The sequence below is a fragment of the Dendrobium catenatum genome, unplaced genomic scaffold (assembly GCF_001605985.2).
Source record: "Dendrobium catenatum unplaced genomic scaffold, ASM160598v2 fragScaff_scaffold_925, whole genome shotgun sequence".
Classification (NCBI taxonomy): Eukaryota; Viridiplantae; Streptophyta; class Magnoliopsida; order Asparagales; family Orchidaceae; genus Dendrobium; species Dendrobium catenatum.
The window spans coordinates 150,425-164,255 of NW_021319387.1; the positions used below are offsets into that span (position 1 = coordinate 150,425).

At 34.8% G+C, this 13,831-nt stretch overlaps 1 protein-coding gene across 1 annotated transcript in view; it reads right to left on the reverse strand.

Moving 5' to 3' along the window:
- Positions 1–13,593, reverse strand: part of LOC110106446 (cinnamoyl-CoA reductase 2-like) — a 16,278-nt gene extending 2,685 nt beyond the window's left edge. Inside the window, exons 1-3 of the mRNA XM_020836365.2 lie at positions 13,345–13,593; positions 12,328–12,497; positions 12,033–12,218 (exon numbers count right to left, since the gene is read on the reverse strand). Coding sequence (XP_020692024.1) covers positions 12,033–12,218; positions 12,328–12,497; positions 13,345–13,471 — 483 coding nt within the window. The 5' untranslated portion in view covers positions 13,472–13,593. The remainder of the gene's footprint in view (positions 1–12,032; positions 12,219–12,327; positions 12,498–13,344) is intronic.
- Between the last annotated feature and the right edge of the window lie 238 nt (positions 13,594–13,831).

Here is a 13,831-nt window from a genome sequence, read left to right on the forward strand (position 1 = left end):
AAAAAAAAAAACCTCCCAATATCCATGCAAACTTGGCGTCGACCCTCTCTAGTACCGGCCGCAGGCATCATTTGTGCTTGTCCTCTATCCTCTTCTGGATTAGTCATATACTGATCCATAGGACCCCGTGCACCTCTGTTATGTATAGTGGAGGAAGATCCCTTTCCACTCTCGCTCCCAAAATAAGCGCCATGTTCGACCCTATCATCAAATTGCTCTTGTTGCTAGTGTTTTGCCGTGGTACTTTTCTTCACATAAGCAATAATTTCCTCCTTCACCTTTTCCGGCACATTTGCATACGGTGCTACGTTTTTATGCGAGCATGATAAGTGTTCCTTCATGCGGGTAACACCTCCCTTCACCACTTTTTCGCAAAAATTGCATTTCAAATAAACATAGCTCTTCTCTCCGCCGCCTATGTCAACTTGTACACTATATTTCCAAGAAGGGTCCCTCCGCAATGACGCAGACGCCTTTTCCTTGCCTCTAACCATGATCCCTAATTCCTTGTACTAACAATATGACATATTTTTTAACAATTATTTGTACTACCAATAATAATAAAAAAAAAACATGAATACAAAAATATACCAGTCTGCCATGGGTCCAAGTTCGACCTGCCCGGTCAAGTCGCTGGGTCAAGGGGCAGCGCCCCTGCGGGGGTTTCCGGGGGCAGCGCCCCCGGAACAAAATTATATTATAAGAGTAATTTTGAAATTTTGTTTATTGTATATGCTCAATACCGAGCATGTACCGCTCAGTACCGAGCATGTACCGCTCAGTACAGAGCATGTACCGCTCAGTACCGACATCGATTGGTCGCTGGGAGGTGTTCGAGGAGTCTGGTGGCAAGAGAACTCTTCCTTCTCTTCTTACTTGGGCTCCCTTCCTCCTCGCTCCCCTCTTTTAGGGGTCCCCTGCAATGAGAAATGAGGGGTCTATTTATAATTTTTTTAGAGTGTCATGACCAATAAATAAGAGGAAGATCAACGATAAATTAGGAATGGTTTGAATGTACGGCCGATGTTAAATCCCTTGATCATGGCACATTTATTGGGCATTTGAATGTATTAATGATATCAAAATTCGACGATATTGGGCTCGTTGGATTCATCTCGTCTAGCTGCTCGATTTAACTATAAGCATGTCATGTTTGAAAATCATATGCTAATCAAAATTATGGTTTGAACCTTCCAAAGATGCTTTGAGTCTTTGATTTGAACCCATTTTAACTCGGATTGGGTCGAATTTGGTGTCGTTGGGTTCGTGTTTTTGAGATGTTCAGTTCAAATATAAGTTTGCTAAAATCGGAATTCAGATGGTCCCATATTTAATTTGTGAAGTTTCCAACTTGATTTTGCATCGAGATTTGTGCCCGATCAAGATAATTTTTGATGATATATCAAATATGTAGGCAAAAAATTTAAAATAATAATAATAATAATAATAATAATAAAACAGAGTTAAAAATTTCTAGCTGAATGCCAATATGTCTTGTTGCATGTTAGACATGATTACTGCGGTGGGTTTATTCAATGAGTTTCCACACTATCCAAAATCAGCAAATGATGTTAGTTTGCCGTAAGGTATTTGTTCTCAAGGGTTCATTGATACCCAAGCTAGTTTTTTAAGCTAAAAATAGTTTAATCTATCTAAACTAGCAGGGATAGCTCCCTGACAATCAATTTCCTATTTCTTTCCTGCAGCAAGGGCTCATTTGGACTCTTGAAGTCAGCGAGCACATTTTGGTAAATGTCAAAATTTGTTAAATCTAACATTTGGCAAGATATAGTAAGTAACCAACATTAATGTGAAACTTAACAAACTTCCTTAAAACTCAGTCCAACCTAATGATATCATTTTTACATACAAAATGAGTGGATAAAACCTTCATTTTTAAAGACATGTTACGTATGAAAAAGCAACCAAATGAGCCCTAAGAATAAAGTTCCAAATTGAATGTCTCTACTCACTTTAATGCCATATGTATAGCTTGCCAAGAGCACTATAAGCTATTTGAGCTAGGTTGAACATCATCATACTAGTTTGGGCAAAGCATAAGATACTCTACAAGTAGATTCTGTAACCTTAATCGAAATGGATGGGGTAGAGCCTCTGCTCTAGTAGCTTGGCAACCTTCACAGGTGATGGTAAACAAATATTCAAATCATTAAAGATATGTATGCAAGAGTTATTACTTGTGTTCAAACACAAGGTGGTTTGACCAAGTATTTTCCTACTTCGGTTGGATTACATCAAGGATCAGCCTTAAGCTCATATCTTTTTTCTTTAGTCATGGATGTTCTCACTAGACATTTGCAAAAGGATGTACCTTGGTGTATGCTTTTTGCTGATGATATTCTACTTGATGATAAGACTAAAGAGTGAGTTGAAGGTAAACTTGAATTTTGGAGGTCAACCTTAGAGTCCAAAGGTTTTCTCTTGAGTAGATTTAAAACTGAATATATGGAGTGTAATTTTAGTAGCAATAGACCTAGTGAGGGGATTGTGACTTTGGGTGATCAAGTCATTAATAAGAAGAGTACACGTTTTAGATATCTTGGATCTATTGTTCAGAGAGATGGTGAAATAGATGGGGATATTATTAGCATAATTCAAGTTGGATGGTTTAAGTAGAGGAATGCATCGGGCTTGTTGTGCGATAGAAAAGCCCCCCTCAAACCTAAGGGAAAATTCTATAAGATGGTGGTGAGACCTGCAATGCTTTATGGTGCCGAATGTTGGCCATTAAAAGAGAAGCATAATACTAAGTTAAGTGTTGTAGAGATGGGGATGCTTAGGTGGATGAGTGGCTTTACCCTTAGAGATAGAATATGAAATGAGCATATACATGAAAAGGTTGGAGTAGCTCCAATGGAAGATAATATTAGAGAGAGTCTCCTTAGATGGTTTGGTCACTTTAAACAGAGGCCTTCCGATGACCCGGTTAGGAAAGTTGAGGTTTTAGATTTGTCTTATATTAAGAAAGGTAGAGGTATACCTAAAAAGACTTGGTTAGAAAATATTAAAAATGATCTTTCTTTATTAGATTTAAATGAGAATATGACTTTTAACAGGACACAATGTCGAAAAAGGATTCATGTAGCCGACCCCACATAGTGGGACAAAGGTTTGATGTTGTTGTTGGGTTAAATAGCATAGTGATACCCAACTATTCGTATTTGACCAATTTAATTACAGAGTATCATATTTCTTCAATTAAAGATTTAATCATATATGATAACTCTAAGACTAAATTGAAGAAATATGATAATATGAGACTAAATTGGCCGCATAAGAATAACTGGGGGATTAATTTAAGATTTAATCTTTAATAAAAAAGGAAATGGATACCCTCTTGTTGTTGAAGAGTAGTTGTATAACAATGATTGGTGCCTTAAAAAGATGAATTTACACACATAATAATATGCTAATTTTAAATTTAAATATTTTTTAAATTTTAAATTTGATTTTTAATCTAAATTTAATTTACATATAATCATATAATTTAATATAAATTATTATTAATTTATATTACATATATAGATAAAATTTATGTTATGAAAGTTAATTTAAAAAAAAGGATATGTATTGTAAACATGAAACTAAAGAGAGTTTTTTGCATTGTATGCTTTAGTCCCACATCACTTGTCAAGTTTTGCTTAGTATAGTTTATATAACTTTTTATTTTTAGCCATGACAGGAGCTTATATGGAGTTGTGGAACAATTTGACAATGTTTGAAGCTATTCTTAATCATATATATTAAATACACATTTAAGAGTTTTAATATATAATATCATGGTTTAAAATTGCGCAATAAAAGACGCGCCTCAAGGCACGACTTAGCGCAATATTGTCCATTTAAGCCTCAAAGCCCGCGCAATAAGTTCAGGTTTTGAGGTTTACACCTCAAGTTTACTCTCATCGCCTAGTGAGATATCGACGTGGCATCAACATTTAAACCCTGGTAAAGGTAAAATGGAAGAAAATTTTCACAGTTCACATGGCATATCGGTTTTCAACTTCCGGCATACGTTTCAAGCATTCACTCCGGAGCAATTTCAAGCATTCACTCAGTTCCTTCTCAGATGTCGTCACCCCCAAAGAGAAAGATAATTTGTTGGCATGTTTTCTGTTCAAATTTTGCGTATTTTATGCTTATGCTATGCGTAGGTGTTCAGGGTTTTGAAGTTCTTCGTATTTTATGCTTACACTATGCATATGCGTGCGTTCCTTCTTGAAATTTTTTAAATGTTTGATACTTTGATGCCATCGTATTTTCTATGTATTAGGGTTTATGACTTTATGTTGAAATTTGAAACCTAAACCCTAACTAAATTTTATATTTTTAACAATTAAACTCTAAACTTTTAAAATAGAGTTGTTTGTGCCAATTTTGATCGTAGGATATGCGTACGCTGTGTATAAGCACTGAGTACTCTATGCGTTTGTTGTGTGTATACTGTGCGTACTTGTGCATATATTGTGAGTACTCTATGTATACATTGTGCGTACTCTATGCGTATGTTATACGTACTCCAGCTTATGTTGTGCGTATCTTTTTACTTATTTCATATGTTTTTAATTTTTCTTTTTCAGATATATGTTCGTCCTATTACCTATCGATGCTATGTTTTGACTTTTCGAACAATCTGTGATAATTTTGCTCAACAAATTCCTCCTGAAGTAAAAAATATTTCCTTGTGTCTGAGGCTGCATTCCTTCTGTTTGCATAATCATGTCTCCGCAAGAAACTATTTTTTTTTTTGTTGAATTTTTTTCATAGAATGTATATAGGATCTCTTGTAAATTGTATTTGTTATAAATGTTCTTTTAATTGGTTCCTTATATTTTTTTATTTTATATATAAACATTCTTTATTGTTTAAAGGAAAAAAGAAAATTTTAATTAATTTTTTAAAATACACTATAAATACGCAGAGATTACACATTCTTTATTTGCGTATATTGTGCATAATATCTACCCACAATAAAATACTGAACACATCCAGTACGCATATTTTATGCATAAAATCATATCTTTTATTAGATATTAATACAAAAATCATACATTAAGTTATAACTGCTCCAACTGTTAATTTACAAATACTTTAAAAATAGAATTACAAAATATGCATCACACACGCAGTGAATACGCAGCATATACGCATTAAATATGCATAGTGTACGCAGTATTCTGCTTCCTCGACGGCCTGACATATTCAGAAGAACGTAGCACATACGACTTAAACCTTTACATGGGTTTAAGTGTGGAAACAACGAGAGCTGCTCTTCGCCTTTTGCTTGGAGGTTTCTTCTACTGCGATTTGGGCTGTTGTCTTCTCCGTCCGGCCACTTCTGTCTGAGGCTGCTGTCTCCTCCGACCTACCGCTTTAAGCTCTTCTTATTTGTGGTTGGAGTTAGGGTTTACTTCTTATTTTTCTCATAAAGGTGGTCAGAAATAAGGATAAAGCTGCACCAGGTCATAGAAAAGATCAAGCATGAAAACATAGCACTCAGGTGGATGTAGGAGGAAGTGATAAAACATATGTCTATCTAAAATGCAATTACTGTGATAAAATTATGAAAAATGGTGTGACTAGGATGAAGGAACATCTTTCAGGGTCTCACAATAATGTTGCTCCATGCTCCAAAGTTCCTGATACTGTAAGAGATGAGATAAAGTCATATATGAATAAGTCTACCACGTCAAGACATCTTGCATAGAAGAAATTTGAGGACAAAGTTAATGTTGGCTCTTACTACGGGAGTGAGCGCAGCGTTAGAGATTCATCTTCTTCGATGAAGCCAATTTCATCTAGGGGTACTAGAGGTCCTATGGATCATTATATGGTTGATACATTAGAGGATGGGCCTCCTGCTACACAGAAGATGGCTCCAGAAAATGCAAGGGAGGCACAGAGAAGAGTGTGGGAGCTATAGCTTCACTGACACTTGCATGTAGCTAACTATTACCTAAACTCTCAGTATCAATATGCAGAGAACAAGTCTACAAATCTTGAAATAAAGTTGGAATTGTATCATTGCATGGATCGTCTAATAAGCTATGCAACTGAAAGATCAAATGCTGATATATAATTGGTACATTTTAGGAACAAAGAAAAAATTTTTTGAATTACAATAAGCAAAGAATACAATTGCCAAACGATCTCTAGGTGATTTTATTTAATGTTTAAACATTTATTTAAAAATTATTTTTTCGCACTAATTAAACTCTCTTATATAAATCTAAGTTGAGTGGTGTATTCAATTTAGTGATGGGACTCCAGAATTGCAATGTTTTACTGTGAAAGTTTTGGGCTTGACATGCTTTTCATCTAACTGTGAAAGAAGTTGGAGTACCTACAACCAAGTACATACAAAGAGGAGAAATCGCTTGTCGACATTGAGGATGAATTCATTAGTATACATTATGTACAATAGGAAACTCAGAGATAGGATTTTGAAGAAAAAAGGATTAATGGATGATGAAGATCCTTTACTTTGCGAGGATGTGGCATCTGATGATGAGTGGTTTGTAGATGATGAAGTTGAAGTGATGCCGTCTGAATTACAAGATGAATATTAAAATGTTGATTTCTTTGATGGTCTTAAAGCATCTACATCCACCACAACTCAAAAACAAATCAAAAAAAGTATATAAATAATATAATTTTTTTTCTTAGACTTTTATTATGTATTACATTATTATTTATTATGATATTGTTCAAAAATATTTAAGGAAGAGGAAGATAACTGATAATGAGGAAGGAGCTGATTGGGAGACATTGGACTCTATAGGAGAGGAGGAAGAGGAGAGAGCAATTCATCATAATGATGATTCAAATGAATACCCCCTTAGTGATGACTGATGACAGTGTTGATGACTTATGAGTTCTTATGTGAAATGACCTTGCTATTTATCCTCAAAGATGTGGTAAGTAATATTTTTTATGTTTTATATATTATTTACTCATTAGTATTTACAAAATTTATCATTTTATGTTTACGCAATTTTTTGATTTTGAGGCTTACGCCTTGCCTCACAAACGAAAAATACCTCAATACCTGATTATGCAATTTTAAACCTTGTATAATATTTATATTAGTTTATTAAATTTTATATTAAATTTATTTGTTTAATTATTTAAATAAAAAATTTGTTGAACCGGCCGGTTTTAGAAAACCAGGACTTAGTTGAATCGGCGATTTTTGCCAGTTCAGCTTGGTTTGATGCAAAGTCGGTTCTTAAGTTGGCTCGGACCGGCCATCTAACCGGTTCATAGTTGAACCGGTCGAATAGGCTGATCCAGTCCGGTTTTAAAACTATGGAAAAAATAGTTCAAACGATCTCAATGGCCCAAATAGTTAGGTGCTTTGAGAACTGAAAAAAATTGCTTCCAAATTCATACTTGATAAAATGAATTATTAGGTGGCATATCAATTGCACCTTACAAAAATACCATAATGGAAGAAAGTTGATTGCTGAGAATAGTACATGCTCCCCCAAAGTGGTCTTTTAAAATTTTTCTAATAAATGTTGTATCTTAATGACAATTGTTCTTATAAAAGCTGAAATATATGATAGGAGAAGTTAATACACATCATGAGCTTCATTCATGATTTTTTATGCTGAAAATTTTCATTTTATATGGGAAAAAATTCTAATGCAATGACTTTGTCGATTATGTCGCTTCATCTATTGTGATTTATAAATTCATAGATATTGCTTGAAATATTATGTGGATGCTATCCTTATTGCCTAAACAAAATTGAACTATTATCAAAGTAGTTTGTTCTTAAATAGTCCTGAAGGGCTTATTGGTTAGAAATTTTTGTGTGGCATTATAACTAAAGAAAAATAAGTTGAGAGGTCAAATGAGCAATTTTTAGGCATTCTTATTTTTTTCAAAATGGACTTCTTGATCCATGTATTTAAATATAAGGAGAAAAAAACATCAAAGGTCTCCTAACCTCCATATGAAGCACCAAGGTAGAAGGAGACACTAAGAAGAATGCGGGTGTTGTGGCAGTGGTGACCATATCATGTCTGTTGACCCCAAAAATATTTCTAATGATCAAGACGAGGACGCCCGACGAGGTTGACGATGGGTCGATGATATGCCGCACAAGCTTATATGACATACACCAACAATGCTCGAAACCACTCAAAATGACCTCTGATAACCAACCGAATTGCACCATCATGATTAGAACATCGAAATTAGTCAAATGAGACCTCTCACAAGTAGATCAAGCAAATGTGGCCAAAAACATTAAATCGAATGTGTGACGATATGCGAGGTTGTTCGAATGACCTTTGTTTGCAAAATTGAATGAGCAAACACGTTTGGAACATCCCAAAACCTAAGAAATGAGACCCATATTACCTAGGTACCAACACAATAAAATTGACAAAAACTCCATTTACATGCACGTGAAATGAGGCGGAATTCAACGCATACAAATGACGAGACTTTTGTGAGCAAGTCAATAAGTGTTTCGAGCTAATGTTTATATATTAGTAGTTAATAAAAAAATAAAAAAAACGTGTTTAAATAAGTAAATTAAACTACATTTTATTATACTTAAATTATTTAAATAGATAATAAAAATAAAGGTAGATGAGATATTTTGCTAAACTTTTTAATGAATAATGTAAAAATATGATCAACTTTAGTGACCTTAGCACCCTAAATAAAAATAATTTTTTTTTGTTTTTATAAGTGAATTTGTAAAACCGATGTTAGAATGGCTTTAAAGAAAATGAAGTGTGGAAAAGTAATTGGACCTGATGATATTCCAACAGAGATGTGGAAATACTTAGGAGATGAAGGAATTTCTTGGCTTACTAAACTTTTGAAACTAAATGGATGCCAAATGAGTGGATAATGAGTGTTTTAGTTCCTATTTTTAAGAATAAAAGTGATGCACAAAATTGTGTGAATTACAGAGGATTTAAGTTAATGTGTCATACTTCAAAACTATGGGAGCGAGTTTTGGAGCGTAGATTGCGTCATGATACTAATGTTTCTCAAAATCAATTTGGATTCATGTCGGGCAGGTCTACTATGGAAGCCATACATTTATTGAGAGGTTTGATGGAGAAATATAGAGAGAATAAGGAGGATATACATATGATATTTATTAATTTAGAGAAATCATATGATAAAGTTCCAAGAAAAGTGCTTTAAAGAGTTCTTGAAAAGAAAGGAGTTAATAACACTTACATTCAAATCATTAAAGATATGTATGCAAGAGCTATTACTTGTGTTCAAACACAAGGTGGTTTGACCAAGTATTTTTCCATTTCGATTGGATTACATCAAAGATCAACCTTAAGCCCATATCTTTTGCTTTAGTCATGGATGTTCTCACTAGACATTTGCAAGAGGATATACCTTGGTGTATGCTTTTTGTTCATGATATTCGTCTTGTTAATAAAATTAGAGTGGGAGTTGAAGGTAAACTTGAATTATGGAGGTTAACCTTAGAGTCTAAAGGTTTTCACTTGAGTAGATCTAAAATTGAATATATAGAGTGTAATTTTAGTAGTAATAAACTTAGTGAGAGGATTGTGACTTTGGGCGATCAAGCCATTAATAAGAGCACACATTTTCGATATCTTAGATCTATTGTTCAGAGTGATGGTGAAATAGATGGGGATATTATCAGAAGAATTCAAGTTAGATGGTTGAAGTGGAGGAGTGCATCAGGCTTGTTGTGTGATAGAAAAGTCCCCCACAAACTTAAGGGAAAATTCTATAAGATGATGGTCAGACTTGCAATGCTTTATGGTGCTGAATGTTGGCCATTAAAAGAGAAGCATAATACTAAGCTAAGTGTTACAGAGATGAAGATGTTCAGGTGGATGAGTGGCTTTACCCTTAGAGATAGGATATGAAATGAGCATATACGTGAAAAGGTTAGAGTGGCGCCAGTGGAAGATAAGATTAGAGAGAGTCCCCTTAGATGGTTTGGACACATAAAACGGCAGCCTTTCGATGACCCGATTAGGAAAGTAGATGTATTAGATTTGATTTATGTTAAGAAAGGTAAAGGTAGACCTAAAAATACTTGGTTAGAAAATATTAGAAATGATCTTTCTTTATTAGATTTAAATGAGAATTTGACTTTTAATAGGACACAATGGAGAAAAATGATTCATGTAACCGACCCCACGTAGTGGGACATGATGTTGTTATTGTGTTGTTGTTGTATAATAAATAAAAAATAAAAAAAATCATGAATCTTCCTATGCTCTTTTCATTGCAGCTGAAAGGATATTTTGTCCTTCTATTTTGACAAAAATGTAAATGCATTAATTAAATACATAAACCCTTACTCTATTCATTCAAAACACCCATCCCCTCATAAAATAACCCACCCGCTTCCTTCTCATAGAAATTCACACACAGAACTCCCAGACCGAGTGCTCGATCCTCCCTCTCCCTTTCTAATAGTACTTGATCCTGACCACATGTAGCCGTCCCTACGCCAACTAAGCCTCTCCCAACCTAGCCATCATCCTCGTACACCTCTAGCCGCCGATATGCTCCATTCAGCTGGTTGTCGCAACTCCCACCACTGTCCGACACTTCTTGGCTAAAGTCATTAGAGGTTATCATTGTTTTTCTAAACCCTAAAACTTAGAAACCTGAGATAATGCATTTGGAGCGAAGAGGAAGCATCCATATACGCATTTCTTAGCTTGGTAGGTAGAAGCTTGTCAGAGGCATTTGCATGTCATGGGTGGACCCCACCAGCTATGCACTTGGCATGGTGAGGAAGAACTTACACATGCTTTTCTTAGCATGGTGGGTGGAGACTCATAGGCGAAGCGTGCGGTGTAGTAGATGAACCTGCGAGCGATGCATTCATTGTTGTAGGGCAAATCCATGCATGCTTTTCTTAGCGTGGTAGAAGGAGCCTCGTCAGCGACTCATGTAACACAAACATGTGTTTTGGCTAAACTAAATTTCTCGTGCAGGTACATCATACATTCCTTTCTTGGGGTGGTGGGATTATATAATTTCGACCACAGTGTCACCTGACACTAGTCAAATGCCTAAAATGACAATACATGGAATGCATGTCATATCCCTACTCATTCATGTTTCCATATTTGTTCCCTAAGCAGCTTTCTTAGCAACCAGATCTGCAACCCTAATTCGTGTAACAAAATAAAAGGCGAAGGCAAAAATTCATAAAAAGTGCAAAATATCAAAATGTTGTGGGCACCGAAAATTTGCGCCCCGCCCTCTCCGCGGACCCTTTCTTTATTTTAAGGTCGCCGAGAAGAGTTTTAACAAGTACGTTCTAAGGAAAAATTTTAGAAGGCAAATTGGATTTTGAATAAGACATTACTAAGAGATTTTGCCCACATTTTGCGAGGAGTTTATGATATGAGTTCAGGTTTCCTATAGGCACAAACCATTGTAGTTAATTACCCCTCCCAATAATGAGAGAGAACTTTCAATTAAGGCTAGTTGTCAAACATATACATAGCATCCGGCGTATAGTAGCAGCATATTTATGAGTGCTTGATATAAGCCATTTTTACTCAAATTCAATCGCTCTCAATATCGTTGGATTCATTTAAGTTGAATTGCATAAACTTGATTATATGTATACTGAATTTGGAGTCTGAATGATCTCAAATCAATTGCTAAAGTTTCTAGCCATAATACTTGGGTGGATTGAAGTTTGAAAATTATGTTGAATTCGTATTAGATCAGATGAATTTCCTGATGATGTATTATAGACAAAAAATTTAACCACTGCTCTACGTCTAAGGATTGATAGAATTATTGAGCTAAATGATCTACAATCATATTACATTGTCATTCTAGAGAAAATAAAAAACAATCTTGTTACAGGTATTTGAATGTTAATATTAACATATTACTATTATGTGAAAAACAAAAACAAAACAAGTTTCAATGTAGGAGGATGCTTATACTTTCAAAAATCCATAAAACATTTGTTAAACTCCCAATATCCGAATTCTCAAATATAGCAAATAAATTACCTCAGTGGACTTACAAAACTCCTCATCTGACCAGCAGTTCTCATCCATTATAGTACCTTGTGGCCAATCTGGATTAGATACTATAGAAGAAACAGAAGAAACAACCACAACTCTTTTCACATTTGCCTTCGTGCATGCTTTGAGTACGTTTTTAGTTCCCACAAGAGCAGGTTTTATTAGTTCTTCCTGAAAAATATAATTTTTTGGAAGAAAAAAATCTGCTAAACAGTCCCATTTGGTCTACAAATAGGTGGAAAGCATAGAATCAACAAAACTTAAACCAAACTATTACTACCTCTGGATTCGAAATTCCGCTTAAAATAACAGGGCTAGCAACATGGAAGACTCCTTCACAACCAGAAATAGCTGCCTCAACAGTATTGTAGTCAAGCAAGTCTGCCTTAAAGAGTTGCAGATTCTCTGTGGCCTTATCCAACTTCTTCAAATGATCATTCTTTTCATTACCTTAAGATACCAAGCTCAATAAGTATACCAATTTCATCATAACAACAATAAAATTTGATTTCATATTGCTCATAATAGTTGTAATTGATCTAGTATATTCGCCATTTATTTTTGATAAAATATGCCCAAAAAATTTGTTTCGCAGACAACTTATTGAAGTATGTCGCAAATGAAATTGATTTGAACTAGTTGTATTTAAACATTTTAGTCAGAAACGAACTTTCAAGCATATTTTTTTAGCACATTTGACTGATTACAGTGATTATGAGACATAAAATCAAATCCCACTATTAATACACAATGTTTAATGAGACATGGAAGGGTTTAACATTCATTTGTTGGACTCAATATAGATCTAGGAAAAGAATTGTTTGTAGTTGTTTGGCTATAAGTACTAAATCCAGTAAATCAAGATTTAACAAATCGAAAGGATTAAAATATAAAAACTATTTAGCATAACTAATAACGCAGTTAAAACTAAATTAGATTCAAGCCTCGTTTGGGATGGCTTTCTTAGTGCTTCTTAAAGCAGTTTTTTAGTAAAAAAAATTAATTTTTGTATTAAAAAGTTGTTTTAAGAAACAACAAGAAAGTCCTCCCAAACGAAGACTCAAAATCTCCAACATTCTATTTGGGTGGATTTAAGCTAAATCTTGCCTAATACAGGATAGCAAACAGCCCCTCAAAGCTGGAAAGTGATCTAGGTATGCTGACATGCACAAGCAGAACAGTTTCACTTCTACAACAGTTGTAGCACGTCATGAATTAGACAAAAGCAAAAGTAGAATGTTTATTTCCTGAACAGAGTTGAAACAATAGAAGAAAGGAAAAAGATAGGCAGAAGTACTTGGATCTCTGACGGTGCCATGAACCTTATAACCCTTGGAGAGGAGAAGCTTCACAAGCCAGGAGGCAATAAAACCCCCTGCTCCAGTAACACAAACTCTCCCTATCTCACTCTTATGCTCCTCCATTTTTAGCTCCACTTCCAGCTTCCCTCGCTCTCTCCCGAGAGATTCCCTCCCTCCTTCCCTCCCGCTTGCTTAATTTTCATCGTTTTAAATATGATAGAGAACATTCGTCAGAGCTTGCATTTTTCTCTTACAATCCACTCACGTGACGCGGGAGGCGGCGTGATGATGGGTTGAAATGACGAACCATATTTTTATTTTTAATTTAAAATCTTTTGGGTGTCATATATACAAATAATATAATTTAAGCGTTAAATATAAAAAATATATAATTCTGTGCGCTGCCTTCGTAAATCTCCCAAAAAAATTTAAGAACACGCGGGAGGCGTGAGATGTATTTTATCAGTTATAAATGATACACTA